At 42.5% G+C, this 23,835-nt stretch overlaps 1 protein-coding gene across 1 annotated transcript in view; it reads right to left on the bottom strand.

Annotated features, from left to right (window-relative positions):
• TTLL5 (tubulin tyrosine ligase like 5) overlaps window positions 1-23,835 on the bottom strand; it is a 153,498-nt gene that overhangs the window by 21,210 nt on the left and 108,453 nt on the right. The window contains exons 31-32 of the mRNA XM_056850734.1: window positions 21,963-22,152; window positions 11,611-11,828 (exon numbers count right to left, since the gene is read on the bottom strand). Coding sequence (XP_056706712.1) covers window positions 11,611-11,828; window positions 21,963-22,152 — 408 coding nt within the window. The remainder of the gene's footprint in view (window positions 1-11,610; window positions 11,829-21,962; window positions 22,153-23,835) is intronic.

The raw sequence follows: 23,835 nt of genomic DNA on the forward strand, positions 1-23,835 counted from the left end.
TCCATCTGGTCCTGGAGTTTTATCTATTTTTTGTTTATTAAAAGCTTCTTCTAATTCCTCTAACGAAATTGGTTCATCAATAAGTCTCTGTTGGGCTGATGATAATTTTTTTATGTTTGTAGAATGTAAAATTTTTTCCATCTTTTTCATTGATATTTCATCTTTTTGGTACAACTTGGTATAAAAGGATACAAATTCTTTTTGAATATCTGTTGTAGTATAAAAACAGGTCCATTTACTGTTTGTATTTTGGCTATAATTCGTTTTTGAAAAGAGTCCCGAAGCTGAGTTGCCAAAAACTTGCCAGGTTTATTTGCCTGTTAAAAATATCTTTGTTTTGCATATTTCAAATTTTTATTCATTTCTTCAGAAACCACCATATTCAAGAACATTTATCTTCCCCAAAATAATACCTTTTTGATCTTCTTGTAATTCCAGAACCAAATCTTGTTCAAGTTTTTGTAAATCCCAAAGTATAGTATTGGTTAACTGTAACTGTTGCTTCCTCCATGCCGCATTTTTCTGGATCATAAATCCTCTAATCACCGCTTTAAAAGCATCCCAAACTATATTTAAGGTGGTTTCTCCATTCATGTTGATTTCAAAATAGTCTTTAATCAAAGTAGATAATTCCTCCAACAATTTCTGATCTTTCAAAAGTTTATCATTCAGTTTCCATCTAAATACTTGTCAGTTATTCCACTCAAAAGAAATCGGATTGTGATCTGAAAAAGTTCTTGGTACGATGTGTATTTTACGTAGTTGGGTAAAGATAGATTTACTTGCCCAAATCATGTCTATCCTAGAGTGTGAATCATGCCTTGCTGAATAAAAAGTAAATTATTTAGCTGTCGTGTTCATTGTTCTCCAAATATCCTGTAAATCCAAATCAGCCATCATTTGAAAAAAGGTCTTTGGGAGGATTCCTTTTTTTTCACTTTTAGCTTGGGTTTTTTTTATCCAAAAGAGGGAAGTTATTCCATTAAAATCTCCCATCAATAAAATCTGTTCTTGAGCATATTGAAGTAAAGTCTCATGCAATTGTTCATAAAATTTAGCCTTCCCTTCATTCGGTGCATAAATTCCTATCATCAATGTTTTTTGACCCATTATTTTTGTTCTAATTATCATAATACGACCTTCTTCATCTTTATATACCAGTTCAGGACTCAAACTGGCATGTGCATAAATGACTACTCCTTTAGTTTTAGAAGACGTAATGAATGCTTGACCCAATAATTTCCTTTCCAAATATTTCCTATCTTTTTTCGAGATGTTTCTTGTAGACAGATTAATGTATGTTTTTGTACAAATTTAATGATCCTTTCCCTTTTTATTTTTTCATTCAAACCATTAACATTCCATTAAATTACTTTAGCCATGGTGATTTTCTGGTGTAGTATAATAGCCTTATAATCTGGTCCCTCCAGTTGCTCCCTTCAATGAGAGATCCTCTTGTTCTTCTTCCTCCTCTTCTAATTTACCAGAGGGAACATCAGCAAAATCTCTTTTGTACTTTCTCAGAAACTTTCCAGCATTTTGTAATGAAGTGATAGTTGTTCTGACTCCCTTATACATAAAGGTTAACCCTTGCGGTAGTATCCATCTATATTTTATTCCATTTTTCCGTAATGTTGCAGTAAAGTCTTTGAAGATATTCCTTTTTGCCATTAAATGCCTAGGTATGTCTTTAAGTATTATCAAAGTTGTTTCCCCTACAATCATTGGTTTATCGTAGTGAAGTTTCATAATTGCATCCTTCATCCTGATATCATAAAAGGAAATCATCACGTCTCTTGGTTTAGTTTTCTTCAACCTTGCCGGTAGGGGAATCTGTAGATTCTATTCACTGCATGGTCCAATTCCTGTTCATCAATTTGGGTTAACTGTGCCAAATTCCTTATCAATGCATCTCTGGTGTGCCCTAAATCTTCATGAAGGTTGTGCAAACGCAGGTTAGATTCTCTAGTCTTCATGTCCATCATAGCCAGTTGGTTCTTCACTGTGTCTTCCTGAACCAACATTGCATCTATTTGTCTCTCATGGCTATCCACCTTCTTCTTGACATCCTTCTGATCTTCCATCACTTTCTTTAATGATCCATCTAATATCTTCACATTTGTTTTAATTGTATTAACTTGGGTTTTCACTTCTTTGAGATCTTCTGTCACCTTGTTCATTTTCTGAGTCAATGTCTGAGATAAAGAGGTCATCATAGTAGTCATTTGTTCCATTTGCTTTGACATCTGCTCCTGTTGTTTTGACAGCTGTTCATGCTGTTTTGCAAAAGCCTCATTTTGCTTAGCAAACATATCTTGAATTTTTTTCTCCATATTTACTTCTTGCGAGGGTTCTTTGGATTTAGATATTGCAGGTGATACTGTATGCAGTGATCCAGATCTTTGACGAGTTGAAGACATTTAAAGTTGATGCCTTATTTTTAGCGATTTTGGCAGGTCTTAAAAAAGCGTTTTTCCAGGGTGTGGGTAGACTAGTAGTTCATATTAAGCATAGTTGCTAAGATATTTTCGCAAAAATCTTCAAGAAACAAGTAAAAAATAAGTTTTTAAAATTTGAAAAACCAACGAGTTTCTTATAGACGCTCTAGGTCAGCAAGCATCAGGGAGTAGGAAGTTAGCCGCAAACAATACAGCGGCGGACCTTCCGTCGTCCCCTTTTTGTAGTTTTCAATGGCAAACCTTTTAGTTGGTGCACCAAGGGAGTTCGCTTCCAGTCCTGCGTGCTTCTGTGCTTCCCTTCTCCCTGTTGTCGGCAGGCATGCTGCAGTACAATAATATTCCTAGAGTCTTACGGTGCTTCAAGATGAATTTTGAAAACATGGCAGGAGGACCTTCCCGGCCCAGAAAAGGTAGCGTGACCAAGGGGAGGGAGGGTTTTATTTCTCCTTTCCCCTCAAATGTCACAGAGTCTGATTGGTACTTGCCACATCCATCAGAAAGTCAATTGTTTAGTCTACCCACAGATCAACTTGATAGAGTCCTTGCCATTTTATCTGATGTCTTATCTTAACCAAAAACGTTTTGTATGATGGGGGGGGGGGAGAATGCGGAGTTCCCAGTTATTCCTGCCAACCAGGTCAGCCTTCTATTCCCGGTAAGATCAAAAGTATTCTTGTTACATAGATTTCAGAAGGTGAGGTATTTCTTCATTAAAGAGTTCATAAGTTGGTTAAAGGTAATGGAGGTCCAAGCCAAAAGCCAAAGAAGAGCTCACGGCGATGCCTTCTCCCCTCGATGCCTAGCGGGACAACATCCACACCCCCAGGAGACTTAAAAAAGCTCCCTCAGGGAGTATGGGAGTCACACCGCTTTCTTCGGGCTGCAGAGGAATTCCTGAGTCCCGGTCCACTATTTAGAACCGGATTAGTGTGCTAAAAAACACTCAAATTCTAAGCGTTTCTTGGATTCCCTTGGGAGCTTTCCCTAGGGACGTGAGTTTGGGACCAGCTCGTTACTGGAAGTCCCAGTCCATTGGCTTTTAGAGTCATCATAACATCATAACGTTAGCAGTGACTTGGGATCTGAACTGCTCAGCCTTTTTCTCCACCACCTTTGAGTGCACAAAGCTTTTGTGAGTGTGTGCGCCTCAGTGCAGCCCCCATTTCGAAAGGAAGAATGAGGAATTGATCAATTAGTACTGGGAACCTGGATCCACCTCCAAGTTGCAAAGCCAAAGATTCCAGCTAACCATTACATTTACAGTGAGAGTCTTAGCAAACAACCGCACTGAGGAATTGGCAAGGAGAGCCAAAGACAGACAAATCTTTCTGATCTTGACTTGTGTGATCTGTTTGGCACCGGAGAGCTTTCATTTGATACCAGCTAGCTGCACCCTGTGCCCACTGAAGTCAGCAAAACATCTTTAACAAGAGGCAGACAGAAAACTTAAGATCATGGCCTAAAGATCCCTTCCCCCACATGCGCACATACACTCTTTGTTTATTTAACATTCAGCCTCATGAAGATTTCTGGAGAGCCTGAAAACTTGCACAGCGCATTGTGTTATTTTGGTTGTTCTTAACTGAATGTCTTTTAGTTTTCAGATTTTGAGGTGTTCCAACATGGCTACCGACATTTTTGTCTACCTGATATATACTGCTCTTTGTGACTGCTGAGCAAGCCTCAAAACTGCCTCAGCGTTGTCTAGTCCTTTGATCACAGGTATTACTTAGGGAATCGTCACTAGAGTAACAGCTAACTAGAATCTTAACTAGAGTAACAGCTGTTGAACTTAGAACAGATATGGAAGTGTCCACCTGTGGAATTTGGAAACGCTCCATAAAGTTGTTGGAAAAGATACAGTGTTTAAGAGCCAGTTTGTTCACAGTACTGACCCTTGTGGGATTTGACCATCCAGTCCACCCATATTGCAGAAGACTGCTTTCTTAAAGGGTTTTTTCTTAATCTTACTTTTGGCACCTCACCAGCAACCATAAAATTAGTAGTGGGAAGAATGGGAGGAATATTGAGAACTAAATGAGCAGTGAGTGCTGCTGCCTCAGGAGGGCCTTTTTTGTGAGAGGGATTTAATTGGAAGTCATGGGAAGGAGACTTGTGTCTGTGATCAAGTTACCTCCCACAGGGACTAAGCCCTTCATTTCCCTGGTGACCAACTACTGGACCTCTACCCCCACGAGTTTAGGCTTAGCTTTATGTGCTGAAAGGTCTTAGGAGGACAGGTAGAGCAGGGTCAGGGTCCCCTGTGACGGACTCATATTTGCCTGGAGAGTTGATAGCTGGGGTATTCCCAGGTTATGATCCACAGCTGTGCCATCTGGCCAGGCGAAGGGACTGAAGACCCTCTTCCAAACCCATCTGAGATTGAATGATTTTTAGATGTTATTACAATGGGTTGCATTGTTTTACAGCGTGTAATCCACCTTGAGTGTCAGTGAGAAAGGAGGGCTACAAATAAAGCTAATAACATAAAATGAAACATGCTAAGAGAGAAAAAATGCCACACTCCTACACTCCACTTCCACTGGAAGATGGGCAGATAGACTTACTGTCCCATTCTTACCGTGGTCTCCCAGCCAAGAGAAGCAGGCAGAGAGAGGATGTCGGCATACAGAGCCTAAGCTGGCACTAGACTCAATGCACAGCCTGCTTCCAGCTATCTCTGTGTGTGTTTCATTCCGTACAGTCAGCTGAATTGGAATAAGCATCAGGACTCATGTGTCTGTGTTGCTATGCTCTCTGCTGCCAGCCAGAAGAGTGGGGGAGGGGAGAATAAGCTCCGCAGCTGGCAACTGGAGCCGGGTGAAAGCTTCAGATGCCTCAGCCCTGGAAGAAAGGAAGCCAGTTCTACTGCTTTCTTCACTATATCCCCCAACAGAAAAAAGTTACTTCCTGACTAGAAATGTTCACTGGGAGGAAAATGCTTTCCTTAAAGGGGAGAAGAAAAAGGACACCCCTCCCCAAAAAAGGGGGTACAAGACCCAGAAAGAATTAATTAATTAACTTGAAGGAAGCTCCTAAGAGATCCTACTTCCTTGTCAAAAGACAGGCCTGATTTGGGAAGCTAGGGAGTGCTTCCCACTGGTGAAGCCTGTCTTCCAGCCAGTGGGAGATGCTAACCCAATGTACAAAAAGAAAGGGTTCCAATAGCAGCTGAATGTTTGCTCTGCTCCAGTCTTCCTCTGAGCATTTTCTTCTGGGCAGTTACACCCAACACGTTAGACAATTTATGTTTGCCAAAGAATGTTGAACCTGGGAAGAACAGGATCAAAATCAGAGCAGTAACCATTTGATGAGCTGCCTTTCTGGTTCCTTTCCCTGAGGTAGGTTTTCTGAAGCCTAAAATAAAAGCCTCATTCCATCACTGTTTCTGGATCTTCCACCAACCTTAGAAAGGGCACCAACATTTAACACAAGAATCATCCTGTCAAGGAGTCTCCCAAGGAACTGGCTTATTCATTATATACAAAGAAATTATGTATTTGATTCTAATACAAAACAATCTCTACAGATGCCTTAAGGACCATTACTGTAGACACTGGTGAAACTGGGGAGGGGGGAAGAGAAGGGGAGTTGAATATGATTAGCACCTGGACAAGAAATCATTGAGAGTCACATAAAAGTCACTTTCCAAGAAGAGTTGAATAAACAAAAATAAGTTACCGTAAATACATATATTTTGATTTATTTAACAGCACCACATTCTTTTGATGGCTCTTAATTTCACAATTCCCTTCTTCTGTGAGCTGCTATAGTGATAAATGGCTGCAGTTTTTATTTTGAATTTTAGAATTTTTAAAAATATAAAAACAATTAAAACCAGAGCTAAAACACTAACAAAAGCATATAAACAACACTTAAGGATGGATCACTGAGGGAACACCCCCAGCTGATCGTTGGTTGCAGGGAGAGGTTCCCGTGGGCTGCCGGTCGAGCTGTTAGGCGCTGCGGTTGCTAGCGGCGTCGGGCACGGGATCGCGTGTGCGCCCAAAATGGCGGTCTCTGTTGGTGGGTTGAGGAGCAACCCTTCGCTGCCTTCCCACAGCGAAGCAGGAAAAGAAACTGAGAAGGGGGCGATTCCGGAGCAGGAATCCGGAAGTTAGTTTATTTACATCCTGCCTATCCCAAGGAACCGGAAAGGAATCACCCGTCTCTTGCAAGATGCTCTCCCCCTCAGAGAGAGAAGGGGACAGACAAGTCTCCTTGGGGAGAGAGTCCCAGAGTTTTGGTGCCACTCCTGAGAAGACCCTTTCTTGGGTTGCCACACAATGCTACTGTTAACCCATTTCTTGAGGTCTAGTTAAAATGGGCATTGCTTTGTCCTTCCCCACCAAACCAGACTTAAAAAAAAAACACCCACTGTACATAGAAAACATGGATGGCATTATTTTTTGTACAGAGGAGCATTGATCATGTGAGCACTCTGAAGTGGTACAGTACAAGCACAGCCACTTCACTTATGGTCCCCCCCCTTTTACCATCTATGGAGGCCTAGTAATCTGTTCGCCCCTCTGTAGCTCCATGTGACAATCTGGAGGGTGTCATCAGATAGCTTTATGCTATTTAGGATTTTACAGGGCTGTTTTAATTGCTGTTTTTAAACATTTTATTCTATTTTAATGTATACTGGAGTTTTCTGTGAGCTGCTCTGAGCCCAGCCTTTAGCTGGGGAGGGCGGGGTATAAATAAAATGAATGAATGAATGAATGAATGAATGAATGAATGAATAAATAGGTTCAAAATCATTCAACTCAAATTAGTTTTGTAAGTACTAACCCCTACAACTCATCCCAGGCATTATAATCAAGTTTGTTTTTTTAATTTGTAAGGGAGGATAGAAAAGTAAAGTGTGGCTTTCTCCACTATCTATGCAGTTTCCAATGCTTTGAATTCTTTGCTTGATGTTCCGGGTGAATACTATTGCTCTCACAGCATTTTTCTATCTGTGATATAAAAACTACCCAGCTGGATTCTCAGAACCACAGCAGCGTTTATTAGCAGCCCCAAGCCTATCTTTTTATTTACAACCTAATTTTATGGACAGCCCCATTAACCAGGTTCCTTGATGAAAGGAGATCACGTGCCAGTGTTGATACTCTAGCAGAGAAGGCTTCTGCCAAATATCCGGTCTCCAAACAGAGCTAACAGAACCCATTGCAAGATGATGAAAAGTACCATCACAACTCTAAGGTGCAGCTATGCTACAGTCAAAGCTGAGAAGGAATAGGCAATTGAGGGTAGGTCTCTTTTCTGCACTGCATCCCCTGTCCCATGGAGGTACTGTATATGCCAGAGCAATGGAGCCCAGTGTAAAACCAGCGTGTTTGGTGTTTTGGATATTATCATGGGCGTAAAGTGTCACAGGGCCTTGATTTCCTATACTTGTGTGTGGCATAGGAGATCAAGCTAAAGGGCTATTTCATTTCAATAAACTGCTTATATTTATAATAGTTCCACTAAACCTCCCAAATCCTAAATCTATTTAAGTAATGTTTTTCTACTCTGTAAAACTTCTATTGTTTTGTAAATTAGGAAGCCAAGAAAGCCAAAAGAAATATATCGAGATACAAGCCCGCTGTATCTGGTTCTTGTTACTTTTTTAAGTGGGGAAAGTATGTGTGTGAGCGGTAGAATGGAGGAAAATCCCAACCATAGGAGTTTCTCAAGCTATTCAAATAGTTTTTGAATTAGTAATATTCATCTTTAAGATATCTATCACATATTCAGCAAATGTTTTCTGTCTCATAATCCTCTTCACCTCCTAAAGGTCAGATGTGGTCTAGCTGAGACAGCAACAATGATACAACTCAGGCAAGCAATTCTGATTCTTCGTTTACTCAATAAGTCTTCCAAGAAGGAATTATCCCAAAAAACTTAAAAAAAGATTCACTGGTTGTGCTAAGAGACTAAGCTGAAATGAAACAACTAAGCTGAAATGAAACAACAGAAAGAAGAGGGAATGGAAAGTGGTTTCCAGAAATCAAAAGGGGGATAAGTCAGCTCCAAGTTCTGAGACTGGAATTCCACAAAATAAAGTTCGTTCTCAGGAATGAAGTTTGTCCTCAGCTACAGAGTTTAGAACAGACCAAACAAATCCAGAGGCCAACTTCCTTCACCAACTTTTCCTTGAGAATCTTTTCAAGGGAGAGAGATCCTCTCTCTAGGAAGCTTATTCTGCTCATGAAATGCATGTTCTTGCCTCCATCTCAAATCTTTATAGCATAGTTTGCACAGAGGATTTTAGTAGTATGATACAGAAAAATTTCAACTCTGTATAGAAATAAATTTTCCGCTAATGAGGATTCTGTATTTGAACTTTTTTTTTTTCTTTAGAAAGACATACATTACTGGGGAAATAAACAAAACACAGAAATTATTCCCACTTTACAAATGAAGAACTGAGACTGAAGTTAGCAAGACATTTCCTCATATTTTCTACCATGGATGTAACAGAATTCTTGACAGTGGAGCTTAAAAGCAGGCCAAAAATAGAGAGCAAGGAATGGTCAATAGCTGAGATAGAACAGAAAATGTGGAATTCAAACACCTAAAAAATATTTTTCACCTGAACTGCATTGGAGTCTTTGAGGAAATCTCTCCTGTCTATAGAAAACTTGTTCATCCCCCCTACCTTGGTCCTTTAAGAAAGACAAGACGGCACAGGACAGAAGTACAAACCGATTGGGAAGACATTCAGATGCAGTCAACCTCTAATACTGCAGACCAACTGAAAACTCTTATTTCCATGTAAGTGAGAAAAACGTTATTATAAGATCCCACAAATGTTAAGAGAATAGGTTTGGAACCTATTGCTGGAGTCTGAACAGCAATTCAGAAAATATTTCCGGAATGACTACTTGCAGCCTTTGATAATTGGACTATGTTCTGAAATTGTGAAGAAATCTTTTGCTTTCTTCCCCCTTCTGTACATTTTTGATGTTGAGCTTTTTCCGGTTTTCCCACACTCCTGCCTGTCACAGAGCAGAAACCACAAGAACGCAGTAAAGTAAAGTCTGTCCAAGGAGATGCAATTCCATCTCACAAGGATAAACATTCCCCTTGCCAATAAGTGAGCACAGCACACCGGCATCTTCAAATACACATCTTGCTGCCTGGCAGAGGAACTCAATGAAAAGATTTGTCACCTGAACTAACATGCAGTACACCCACAGCACAGGGGGACTGACAAAAAAAAAATCAGCCGCACAAGCCCACAACAACCGCTTCTCCCACATGTACTTATTGCGCTAACCACCTCAGTCAGTATCTTTATGAAATGGTTCTGAAGGATAAAGGTAAGATAGTTTGATTGGGAGATCACCTTATCTTAAAAGAGTTCATGGTAGGCAAGAGAAAATGTACATACGTCAAGTAAAAGGAGCCACCCTTCTAATATGCCAACAACATAAAAATCTGTTCTTGAGATCCTGTGAACCAGAAAGAAGGGAACAATGGCTTTGTGCTAGTGTTCCATTCCAACCTGATATGTTGTGACATTGTACTAACTAATCAAGCTGACAGAGCACCTCTGCATCATTAACAATAAAATTCTGGCCCCCGCAGGATCAGATATGCTGGAAAACAAACCTATTCTGCTCATCAGCTGAACACTGAGATGGTACCATGGAATTGCACTGGATAAGCCCCCTAAAGAACTGTCCCACTTCACAAGTTATTGTGTGTAGATACAGCCTAATCTGTGTGCCAGTGCAATAACACCTATCTTGCCCAACTACAAGGTACCCCTGTCCTAAAGACTGGGAGCCTCAGGACACATTTTGAAACCAAGTTTGTAACCATAATTTCGATGGCCAGGAAGCCTGAGCAGCAAGAAGAGCCTGACCCTGCTAAAACAGCAGCAGTCAAGGCAGAGTATCCTTCTGATCTCTTCATCCGCTCACTTCTTCAAAATCTTAGGGCACTCAAGGATTTAAAAGAGGATTCTGCTATATACTTGTGTCAACAGATTCCTAATTTTGTCTTCAAGTCTTTTGCACTCCTCTACTTATCCTCTCCCAGCTTTGCCATGAAACTGCAATCCAGCATCAGTGTGCTACATCAAAAGAGTCCCTCCAAGATACTTGCTATAAGCACCCTTTCTCTTCAAAGCAGTAAAAACTTGGAAGGAACCAAATTCAGAAGACCAAAATAGTACAGAACTAGGAACATCTTTAATCTGGCTTAACAAATACAAAAATGGATGACAACTTGTCGGAAGCATTGGAAGGCTTCTGTATAGGGAGAGACAGACTGTTTAGTCTAGTGAAGAGAGAAGTTGGAGGAAGTATGATGGAAAGCCACAAAAATAAAAAATGGTCAAGGAAAGATGTCAAGCCTCCAACTTAATGATTTCCATAAAAATAGAAAGACAACAAAGTTACCAACTGTACAAGGATTTCAACTACTCTCTTAGGAGACATTTATTGCAATATAGTGATATCAAAAGCTGAGCAAGACACCATACCAGATTGTTCCACATTTTACACATTAACAGTTGGGCTTTTTTTGTTGTAGGATCCCAGAAGTTATACAAGAAGGATGCTGTGTGCCAAGAAATAAACAAATGACCAATCTGGAGTTCAAAAGGCACTTTCACAAGGATATCAGCTAGTCTATTAGAATTTTTTTCTGGCTCTTTCTTTGGCTCATTAAATACCAGCTATTCTCTGCCATAAAATGAGGGCTGAATCACATGTTACTTTTTCAACACAGAGGTTAGGTCAATCGCTACAAGTTAATCATGTTCCTCATAACATCCAGCGGTGATATAAACATCTCCTTTGTCCCTAAAAGGTACATTTAGAAGTTGATGCATGAAGTGGGTTCCCATTATGTACTCATGGCAAAGGAACATTGTCTGTCAGGAAACAGCAACGTTAACAACGTGCAATAAAGGCCCAGTAGACAGGATGGACTGCAGCTTTGCTCAGGCATGGCAATTCCTATGTCTCGGTTTCTTCCAAAATGTTGCCAAAGTTTAATTTCTCAAATCACAGTACATATACCATGTCCCCAAGGACGAGGATAAGAACACTTGCTGCTAGTGGAATATAATAAAATATAATAATAATAAACAGTGTTCCCCATCTAAATTTTTCAACAGTGAGCTCCTTCTTGAAAAATGAAAACTTACTTGGAAATCCTCTGGGATGCTACCTTTCTGATGGCCTGTCTGTGGTTGGCAGGGGGTTTGGGAACCAAGTTTGAAGACGCGCTCTGGGATGTCATAACCTTGTACAGGCTGGGTGCTTTCTGGTGGCTAGAAATGGCACTTGATGTTCTGCAGGCACCAGAAGCAGAGGACAGGCCTACCGGGCTGACGCTGGATGGCGGAAAGTTGGAAAACATTGCCTGGCAAAAGAAAAAGAAAAGAAAAAGTCAATTTAATTTATTTGCCCTTTATGGCAGGCCAGGACAGTCTGTGTGATTAGAAAGTTTAAACAGATCTTCTCTGAGACTGTTAATTTCATATAGTTCCTATTGCACCACGCATTACAGCATGAGGAAATGCTTGAACTTAGAAGTATTTTTCCTCTCTCCATTGCTAAATCATAAGAATTCTAAAGTGTGCAAGATTGTTGGTCGGTTTTGTCTCTACGTCTTCCTTAACTGCATGCAGACAAGGAGTTCTATCACCCAGTGGGAAGAGTCAACACAGCCTCTTCTAACAGCATGACTATCAGAGGCTGAAGAAAGGTCAGGACTGTTTTTCTTGGGGGTAGCAAACATCCAAAAGGCTTTTGTTTTCATGTTGTGCTATAATGCTGGCTGCTCTTCACTCTAGCCAAGATATAAAGACAGGGAACCGACATTGACCCAGAGCTTCTGGATTCAGCTTCAAAGAAAAGCTATCCCGCTGCGAGCCCCCTAAGCATACGCTGGGAAGGCAGAAGAAGCTACTGTGCAAACAAGACTTGCACTAGAGAGGTCAGAGAGTGTGACCACACAGAGAAAGGAGGCAAAGCTGGGAAAAGATTCTGACATACATACAATCACACACACCCGCCCCACAAAAAAAAGAGAAAAGAAAAAGGAAGCCTTCATCTGCCATGGATCAGGTGCAGTGGGGGAAGGAAAGCAAGAGACATTCAGACATAAAACATCCAGATGTGAACACAACAAATAGCCTGCTGAGTACTGTTAAAAAATGGCAGAGGTCTCTATTGGCTTTCGAGGGAGAAGTCCTGTGTGGAATAAGCATACGTTATTACACAGATTTTAAAATGAGAAAAATCAGAGTCCTACTTGGCAGCTGAGCTAATTTAACACACTGGATTTACTGTAGCTAGTCTATCTCATGTTAAATGTTCAAACAACAAAAGTGTCTGATCTTCGACTAATAAATTAGCACATCATGGTATAACATAGTTTCATACAGGAAACTGCCGTCAAGGTTTTTTGGACAAAGCCAACTGCAGTTGTTGAATGAAACTATTTTGAGTAAGCCAAATAAGCATGAATGGTGTGATTTTTAATGTGAACCTTTCCAGTAAGGATCAAGTTGCTATAGGGCTGGACTGGTATTGTTTTAATTTACGTTATTCCCCATGCGACTTGGGAAACATTCATTTTATTTCCAGCAGCAGCTTCATCCTTGGAGATCATCTGCACAAACAGCAACAAAATGACTACTGATAGAAGTCGATCTATGGGGGAGGGCAGTCTCCTGCAAGAATGAGAAGGAGCACGCATCTGAACACTTTTTTGAGCATGATGGGTGACTGCATTCTGAAGTATGGACAAATGGACTAATTTAAACCTGCAACATGCCTCCCAGGTGGAAAGAGATTCCTTTCAACACTCACACCTCTGGACTAGAATCAGCTCCCTCTTCCCGAGAATCAGCGCATCATCAGAGCCCCCCCCCCCCGGCAAGTCTCACCTCTGGAATTCCAGAACAGAGGCAATACTGAGTGGTCGCTTTTGCTTGCATTTCATACAATGGCAGTGCTGTTACTCGCTCACATGCTGTCCGTGGACAAACAAACAAACCCAAACCACAAGTTACAAGGAGAACAGGAAGGAACAGCTCATACACAGTGCTTCAAGGCACCTTTCGACATAATGAAATACCAGGGATATTCCCATATAAGCAACAGCCTGTGAGCTGCTGGGGAAAAAAGATGACTGCCTCACCGGGGCACTTCCCACTTAGTATTTGAACAGGAACACCATCCTCTGTATATTCACAAGCCAAAAAGCATGCCTGGGCTTTGACTTCTCTGCTGCCAAACCCCCCCCCCCCCAAACTCAAATTCTCTGGGATTTGTGCATCCCAAACAATTTTGCTAGGGTAAGTCAATATCAGTTTGGGCAACTAAAATATAGAGAAGGGATAAAAACTACCTGGGGTAACATTACTGACTCCTTGGGAGAGTCAGAAATATAAGCATTTTGCCACTGTGAACAAAGGGAGAATGCAGACTACAGGGCTTTGTGTACTACTGAGCAAAACCCCTCTCAGGGAATGGTGCTGACTGTCCTGAGAATAGGCAGACACAATGGCCTACATAGAATTAAACTCTCCCTGATTGGCCAACCTCACGGTTTAAGGTAATCCCGGATAAAGCACTGTAACTAGATGATCGGGTGGCACTTAAGGTCACTGTACCTTTTTACAATTTCAGTTCATTTGGGGGCCCAGTGAAGGGTCTGGAAGTACTTGGTAGCAAGGTAAACAGATGTGAAACTCATCATCGGGGAGGGGAGAGACCACTGGGAATCTCATGTGAAATATGCTTATACTTTAAGATATGTATTTTTAAAAGCCCTTTAGTTGGTTCTCTCCTGAACAACAATATTCTGTTTATGATCATACATGCATTGGTAACTTCTAGATTGGACTACTGTAACACACTCTACATGGGCCTTTTCCTTAATAATGGTTGAGGCTTTCAGCAGGTCCAAAAGGTTTATTATTAGCATTAGGAGCAATATCTAATAGGCTTTCCCCCCCACATGAGCCCCTTACAATACAATCGTTAGCAGTTACACCCTTCTAAATCCAGCGACCTCAAACTCTGCTTATGGTTGCAGTGTTAGGTTTCTAATGCTATCTGATGGTTACAAGGGGACTGGTATTTTCAGTGGTGGCCCCTATGTCAGTGAACCCCCTCCCTAAAATACTAGCTAGTCAATCTCTGTTTCAAAGCTGGACACATGAAGCTGCCTTATATTGAATCAGACCACTGGTCCAACAAGGTCAGCTTTGTCTACCCTGATGGGCAGCAACTCTCAAGAATCTCAGGCAGAAGTCTTTCACATCACCTACTACTTGATCCTTTTAACTGGAGATGCCATAGATAAAACCTGAAACCTGCACATCATGCAGAATACTCTACCACTGAGTTATGGTCCCTCGACAAAAGATCTATTTTTTCAGGAAGGCCTCTAACTCTCTCTCTGCATTTTATTTTGTACTTAAAAGATTTATTTTAGCATAGCTTCTGCAAAGGAAAGACTTACTTTGCTAACCTTTTAGAATTCCCAGGAAAAATGTTTTGGAAAGAGATAGTGGAAAGCTCATTGAAAAATGTCGGCTCACTTTACTGCAGTAACAAAAAGGGCAAATTTAATGTTAAGAATACTTAGGAAAGGGATGGGAATTAAACAACAAGCGTAAACATGCCCTACAACCACATATGGCATTCTGTGCAAGTACAGAAAGTAGATGTTAAAAAAAAGAGATGACTAACTTACTGCCATTAATTAACAAAAGATGCAGTGATGGCCATCAGTTTACATAGATTTTCAAGGAAGAATTAATTCATGGAATATCTATTTATCATCTGTGATATAAGTCAAGACAGCTAAGTAGAACCTCCATGTTCAAACTTTCAAACTTTTCATTGTTAGAGAATACAGGGAACAGCCCTTGCTATTATGTCTTGCTTGTCAATTTCCCAGAGGTATCTGGCTGGTCATTACTAAAGTCAGAGGGCTGTACTAGCAGGACACTTGATCTGATCTGCCTTATACTGAATCAGACCACTGAATCAGACCACATCACCTCCTACCTGGTCCATTTAACTGGAGATGCCAGGGATTGAAACTGGAACCTTCTGCATTCAAAGCAGAAGTTCTTCCACTGAGCCACAGCCCCTCCATGAAGATGATTTTTGTAGTCATAATTCAATATCTGCACCAGCTCATTCTTTTGTAATATGCCCGTGAAACTGTAGTTCAGCATCCTGCCTGTAATTGATACTCCAATCCTAGGTCTCCTAGCAAATACAACCTCTCTTTAAAGATGCAGTAATCTTATCACATTGTCCACTGTTGTTTTATGGACAACCACAATGGAAAATAATTCACCTTGGCCATTGTCAGGAATTGCTACATCTCTACTAGGGCTACTCCTCCAGACTGTGAGGGCTGGTGCAACAGCCTGTATGCACAGGCTAGCAGGGACAACAGCGGCTCGGCCACCTGCCCAAGGCTTCCAGCATTAAAAATTGGAACTCTACAAAGTTATCCCAACAGTTTCTGTGATTGGTTCAGGTGCACATCTGTCTGTGTACATATCTACACTCTTGTACAAAAAAAATCCCGAGGAGATGGAGAAAGAGCGGAGGGACACTGAGAGAAAGCCAGAGACAGAAACCAATACGGTATAAAAGAACTGTAGCAGAGGAATGCTGATGTGGAAACATCCTAGACCAGGGTGTCAAACATACGGCCCGGGGGGCTGGATGCAGCCCTTGAGAGCTCTTATCTGACCCGCAAGCTAGACGAGGCAGCCACCCCTCCCCACTCTTGATCTGGGCTGGTGAAGCATGGCCCGGCCCAACCAAGTGACATTTATGTCATATCCATACCTCATGACAATTGAGTTTGACATCCCTGTCCTAGAAGAAGAGTTGGTTTTTATATGCCGACTTTCTCTACCACTTAAGGCAGAATCAAACTGGCTTACAGTCACCTTCCCCTCCCCACAACAGACACCTGTGAGGTAGGCGACGCTGAGAGAGCTGTGACTAGCCCAAGGTCACCCAGCTGGCTCATGTGTCGGAGTGGGGAAACAAATCCAGTTCACCAGATTAGCCTCCGCCGCTCATGTGCCGGAGTGGGGAATCAAACCCGGTTCTCCAGATCAGAGTCCACCGCTCCAAACCATTGCTCTTAACCACTACACCACGCTAGTCCTAGACTCTTGAAGGGTACAGAAAAAATTCTGAGGGGCATAGTTCAAAGAGAATCTGCCATCTACAAAAGTCTTGTTAGCTGAACTCATCAAGAGAAGTTTTTTAAAAAACCAATTTATAATATACACCAAATTCTCTACCCAGCCCCACCTGATCTCCGCTTCTGAGGGGGCTGTTGGGTCCCCCCAACTTTGGAATTTTTTAAGATGAAATGTCTTCCTCAGTTACTATTCAGAGCAGCACTTGTCTGGAAATCTCCACCCCTTAGAAATGGTCCAAAATAAATTTGACTGGTTATTGTTGGCAGCTCCTCCTTCAACAGTTTTGGTTGTGGTTAGATTTGAGCTATCACTGCTCCCACTAATGGTTCTGGCCTATAAAGCAGCTGTTAATTATTGGTTAAAAATGATAACTTTGTGAATTCTCAGGTTTTTAGCACTGTCATGTGGACAGATGAAATCTAACTCATGGCACAGTTTCATACTGAATCTAGTTGCCAAAGTGGGGCTCTCCAAAGAATATCTGAAGAGACTTGACTTTTTACAACTTATAAAACAAAGATTATTTAATATGTTCATTTAAGAAGATAGCAGCTTTTTAAGGCACCTCAAGAACAATTCCTTTCTATTAGTACTTTTCTTTCCTGCCCTTGACTTTTCCAGCTTATTTAACTGATCTAATGAACTTTGATCTTAGAAAGGCTTTTCCTAAGGCACATTTGGATATTTTGCCATCAACAGTGGATTACAGTGGGATTCCTAATAATGAAAGAGTTTGTTTTGTGATTATAGCCAGACTGAGGATCTGGCTCATGTGATACTCCAATGCTCTAGATATGCTCAAGAATGTGAAAGATTCCTTTGGTCCATTTTATCTCAATTTTATAGACTACCAGATCAGGCTAAGCTAATATCATAGTTAGCAGGCAAATGTATTACTTTTAGAATGGCAAGGTTTATCACATTTGTTCTGAAGACAAAAAAATCAGCCCAAAACATAGCTGAGTATTGGTGTAATGGTACCACTCTGGATTCAATATTTCCTACGTGTTACTTGGTATTCAGCATTTGTAATTAGTCAATACCAGACTGATAAATGCTTTCATTAATTCTGCCATGTTATTAGCTGGGTTTTAAAATATTATTAAATATTATGCTATGCAGTATTTTAATATTTGGAAATTTTATTTATGATTTAGACATTTAGGCATTTTATTAGTTCTCATTTATTGTGTTGGAATTGTATCATTTGCTATGGCTTTTAACCTAATGCAATAAAACATTTGCTGATATCCCTTTCTGAGAATAAGGCCTATGACATCCTTGCCTTAGCAATGCACATCAACAACCTTCACTTATACTTTGCATATCAGAACTCCATCAAAGAATTACAACAACTCTTATTTAACACTTACATCCTAGGCACCACACAGAACTCAAATGGCAAAACAATTGAGAGTCAATGATTTATAGGGGAGAGAAGCAAGGAGGCAAAGAAAGAACAGGGAGAAGGAGAGAGAGAGAGAGAGAGAGAGAGAGAGACTCTGAAAAGGAAGAATCAAACCAGAAGTTCCTAAACTATGAGCCACAGAAGTCAGCTCCCATTCCTCCTTCTCAGCTGTTACTCTAAAAATACATTAAATACATTCCTGGCATGATTTTTCCATGTGGATGACTAAAGTCATTTCCAAAATAAGTTATGGCACAGTGAGCAGAGAGGCACAGGGACCCTGAATACGGCAGATGGGAGACATCACAGGAACTATCAGAAGAAGGGGCAGGGGGTTGGTTGACAGTGTGGTTAAGCAAGCAACAAGTGTTGTTAAAGAAACCCACACCAAGAGTAAGCACAAGAGAAGAGAAACTCGAAGCACATGCAGCCCTTACTAGAAGGTATCATGGAATATTATTCAAGTGGTAGTAGTGACAATTAATAAAGCCAGATACATACATTATTACTCATAATTTCAGTGTCAACAACCTTTCTATGTCCAAATTACACCCTAATCAGAAGATGGAACAAGAAAGTGTGATCTTCTGTCTTGGTGGACTTTCCTGTAAGGCACAGTTTTGTTTCATTTTTCAGAACATTATTTGAGTAAGTCAATAGTTGTGAAGATCCTAGTATGGCAATGGGATCAAACAAACAAGTTGAGGGGCTATGAATATTATCCTAAGCTGAGGTTCATAAAAGGGGCTACAATGATGGACATTTCTTTGTGAGCAATGAAGCAAAGTGCAAGGTAGAAAACAGAAGAATGAACAAGAAACTGTGGAGGAGGAAAGAAACAATTTTTACAATACCATGTATTCCAGGATACACTAATATTTTTAGCAGTATGCTTCACTAGAAAAACTAATGTAATTAGCAACTAGCATTTTCAGAAACACAATGCATTTCTTGATCCACTAACAGTACAATCCTAAGCAGAGTTACTCCAGTCTACGCCCATTGAAATGAATGGAATTAGAAAGGAGTACCGTATATACTCGCGTATAAGCCGAATTTTTCAGCCCAAAAAAAGGGCTGAAAAAAGCCAATTAAAAAAAAGCGGGTCAATACGGTAGGGGAGGTGAGGGGAGGGGGGAGGAGGGAGGAGGGAAACTTACCACTGTCGCCATCCTTCTCCGCCGGCCCACTCGCCTTCCTGCGGCCTGGGAGCGGCCAGGGAGCGGCCAGCGGGGCCTGCCTGGGAGCAGGCAGGCCTCGCGGCCGCCCCCGCCATCACCGGCCCGCTCGCCTTCCCGCGGCCTGGGAGCAGGCAGGCCTCGCGGCCGCCCCCGCCACCCCCACCCCCCGCCGCCAGCCCGCTCGCCTTCCCGCGGCCTGGGAGCAGGCAGGCCTCGCGGCCGCCCCCGCCACCCCCGTCGCCAGCCCGCTCGCCTTCCCGCGGCCTGGGAGCAGGCAGGCCTCGCGGCCGCCCCCGTCACCAGCCCGCTCGCCTTCCCGCGGCCTGGGAGCGGCCAGCGGGGCCTGCCTGGGAGGCTGCCGGGCCCGTGCCGCTTTCCGCCGCCCGGAGCGGCCTGGGGGCGGCCTCCTGCGGCTGCAGGAAAGCCGCCCCCACCGGAGCCGCGCCGCTTTTCGCCGCCAGGAGCCGGTCAGGTAAGCCTGCGGGGGGGGGAGGAGTTATAAGCCGACCCTCGGCTTATACGCGGGTGCCTAATTTTTCCCCATTTTGGGGGAGAAATTAGGCACCTCGGCTTATACGCGGGTCGGCTTATACACGGGTATATACGGTAAGTCTCCTTAGGACAGCATTGTAAGGGACATAGCTAGGATCATTTAAATCCCCCAAAGCACATAAACATAATGCTGAACAATCTATGCCCTGCAAAGGTCAGCATATTTGCCTTAATTCTATACTCCAACATGAAGTAATAAAAAGATTCAAGAACTCCACATGACTGAAAGAGCCTCTGCCTAGAGACCACGGTTCCATTCAAACATCATATGGAACCATGACTAAGGAAATATGTGGATAAGCCCAGCATATTGCCAAGCTTGCACATGCATTTCGCTCGTCCCTTCCCCCTCCCTTCTTACACCAAAAATAATGGTTAAACGCTAGCTTTGGCAACCTGTAATGTACAAAAGCAGTCACCGCTGGTGAACTAGCTAGTGTCCCTATTCCTCATATTAAGCAGAATTTAAATCTGGATTAAACCCTGGTTTAGAATCCGTTAGCGAAGGGAAAAATAAATCCAGCTCAACTGCACGCCTATCAATGTCACAAAAATGGGAACTAATGTTTAACCGTGATTCTCAGCGAAAGAAAGGAAGAGGAAGGAGGGAGGTTGCCATTGTTTCTTTTAAAGCTCTGTGTTAGTATGCAGAGTTCTGATTGCCATCAAGGACAAAACAGGCACCAACATTGCCGTGTTTAAGTCTGTATTTTTTTTCCTGCCACTGAATTTAATCCATGGCGCATGCAGCGAGAGCCTTTGCATTGAGCAACCCTCTTTTCTTCGTTAATGGAAACTTCAGCACTGCCTGAGCCTGCGGCATGGCAAGGCAAGGATCTCTCTGTAACGACAGCGCTGAATGGCTTGGCTCAGAGGGTGAGGGGGAGGGAGTGCAGGGGATGCGAGGGAAGGTTTAACAAAGAATCACTTTAACAGAAACTCCTGAGTAATGGCTTTGTCCCAAGCCAAGAACAACATCATCTCAATGTCGGCAATTAGAAGAGGGCTCAGCCAGGCAGCTCCCCACCACCACCATCAACCCCCCTCGCACAGGCACGGCTCTGCTCACAGGGATACCCTGATCTCAGTGTGCCCATTGCAGCGCAGCCTTCCACACGGTGATTAAAAATGTGCCTGCTATTTATTTCTGCTTGGCCAGGAGAGAAGGAAGGACAGCATGCCGCGCAGAAAGGGCCCACGTAAACAAGGAAGGGAAGCTGAGCTACGAGTGACCTTTCCTATAAGTTTCCTTTCCAGAATGAGACAGAGGGAACCAGGCCATGAGTTATTCTTATGCTTTCGTTTGCATCTGATGCTTATTTTCACATTTTACTATTTTAAAATTCAGGGATTAGGGGTTTTTGTTTTATTTTTAAAGAAGAAACAAATAGGCATAATCAAAAGAAACAGTTCCAGATACAGGATGAAACAAGACTGCTAATCAAAGCAAAACTGATACAAAACAGTTAAGAGGAGAGCTTTTGTTCTTTTGGTGCAGGAACATACAAGCTTTTGAACTAATAAGAGCAAGTCAAACCACTGTGAAGTGCTTCTGAACCAGGTTGACTGCAAAGGCAACTTTTTGGGACTGCCTTTCCCAAGTACAACTGCCTTCAGAAAGTAAAGCAGGAAAAGCAATCTCGTCACTATAGCCTGCGAGATTCAGTTTCATTAAATAAACTTATTACTGGTTAGAAACATGCAGGGCTATAATTATGACACCATCACAAGAAAATCCTGGTGGGTTCCCCCCTGTACTTTATTAACCTCTTCTGATCAACTTTTTTCACAAGCAGAGGCAACATCTCCTATAAGGGTTTAGAAATCAAAGAGCATTTCTGATCAGAATGCATGGATTCTTATACTGCCGTCTCCCTTACTGTGGCTTATGGGAGCTTGTTTGCCATCTCCTGAAAACTGGCTGCTCTGGTTTAATTGCCTCCATTTCTTTAGTCCCCCAGTATTTTGTGTTAAGAAAACAACCACATTTTTGTGATCTGTGTAACTGAACAGCTTTGATGTTGTTGTTTTTAGAGCCAGGGTGTTGTTGCTGTTGTTTTAAGGAGCATTTTTGCTCTACGTTTAGTGCGGGTCACCAGCCTGTGCAGTGAATCCAACAGCAATACTTCCCCTACGGCAACCACCCTCATCTTAGTTACCTGGTGCCGGGCTCGGCTCTGGTCCAAGAGCTGTCGAGACTGGAGCTTCTGCTGCTGGAGCTGCTGCAGGGCAAAATGGAGCTGATAGCTACCGGCTGTCGGCTGGAGCTTGGAATGCAGTGGTTGGCTCCCTATAAACTTGCTGCCCTCTACATCCCCTTCCCAGGCGAGGCTGTCCGTCTCCAGAGTCCTGCAATGAGAAAGGTCAACTGCTGTGATAAGGAGCCTGCACATAAAGAGCGAGCATGCCCCCAGGACTCCCTTGCTGCTGCTCAAGAGGTTCCACAAGCTCTGGCCAGCAAAGGGTCTTGCAATAAATCCAACAGCAGCATCCCTTGTGTTATGTGCCCACCACCAGCAAGGTGAAAGTGTTTTACATTTCAGCCGTCCATTTACTATGGGACATACAACAACAAAATGAACAGCCAAAAATTATCTTTCCTGCTCTCCTTCTCCTAATGCTTGAAAATACACAGGTCAAGCGCAACACAGACCAATATCAAGCAGTTTTGTGAAACGCAGTTAGAACATAAGAAAGGCCCTGCTGGATCAGACCAAGGCCCATCAAGTCCAGCAGTCTGTTCACACAGTGGCCAACCAGGTGCCTCTAGGAAGCCACAAACAAGACGAGTTCTACATACGCACCTCTGACCAATGCAGTTCTACATACGCACCTCTGACCAATGCAAAATCTCCAATATTCTGTCCACTGGCATCTCTTACCATGACAGCTCAGCAATTGTACCTCAGTCCCAATATGTAGTTACTAAACAGTTTGGTGAAACAATGAACGGATGTTTCAGATTCAAGGGACAGCCCGATCCCTTGCCAGGTCCTTCCCTTCTCATCCTGCAAGTGTAATTCTACTACTATTAGTCTTTGTCTTGCACATGCAGACCTGCACGCATGCTGACACATGCAGCAAGCAGGGTATAATCTCTGTAGCTCTGTCTTAGTGGTTTACAAAACTGGCAGCAGATAGCCAGTTCCTTAAACTCACCATAGTCCTGCGCCTGTTCCCTCGCCCATGAAAAATCCTCCATAAACATATCTACTCCCCTCTTAAAGCCTTCCAAGTTGGCAGCCATCATCACATACTGGGGCAGGGAGTTCCACAATTTAACTATGCCTTGTGTGAAGAAATACTTCCTTTTATCTGTTTTGAATTTCTCACCCTACAGCTTCAGCAGATGACCCCGCGTTCTAGTATAGACCTCGATCATGTCTCCCCTAAACAGCCTTCTTTCCAAGCTAAGCAGTCCTAAGCATTTTAACCGCTCCTCCTAGGGCAGCTGCTCTAGCCTCCTGATCATTTTGGTTGCTCTTTTCTGCACCTTCTCAAGCTCTGCAATATCCTTTTAGGTGTGGTGACCAGAACTGTGTACAGTATTCCAAGTGTGGTCTCACCATAGATTTGTACAAGGGCAGTATGATAGCAGCAGTTTTATTCTCTATTCTTTGTATAATTATGGCCAGTATGGAATTTGCCTTTTTCATAGCAGCCGCACACTGGGTTGATGTCTTCATCAAGCTATCCACTACCACCCCAAGATCCCATTCTTGGTCTGTCACTGCCAGCACAGACCCCATCAGTGTATATGTGGAGTTGAGCCAGGCTGTATCAGGGAAGCGGCTGAAGCATGTTTGGCAAACAGCTCACTGATTCAGGCTTTCCCCTTTGAGAAGAGGGGTTTTCCAGGGGGTGGGAATACAGTGTGCATGGGTTATGATATTTCTGTTCTCACTGGCTTTAAGAAACCTGCTGCTCTGCAGTCCCCACAAGTTTTAACTAAAAACCAGGCGTTCATTGCAAGTTTGAACTTCGTAGACATCTATAGAAGGCTGTACAATTAAAAATCCTCACCTTTTAATG

This window comes from Euleptes europaea, chromosome 6 (genome assembly GCF_029931775.1).
Source record: "Euleptes europaea isolate rEulEur1 chromosome 6, rEulEur1.hap1, whole genome shotgun sequence".
NCBI lineage: Eukaryota > Metazoa > Chordata > Lepidosauria > Squamata > Sphaerodactylidae > Euleptes > Euleptes europaea.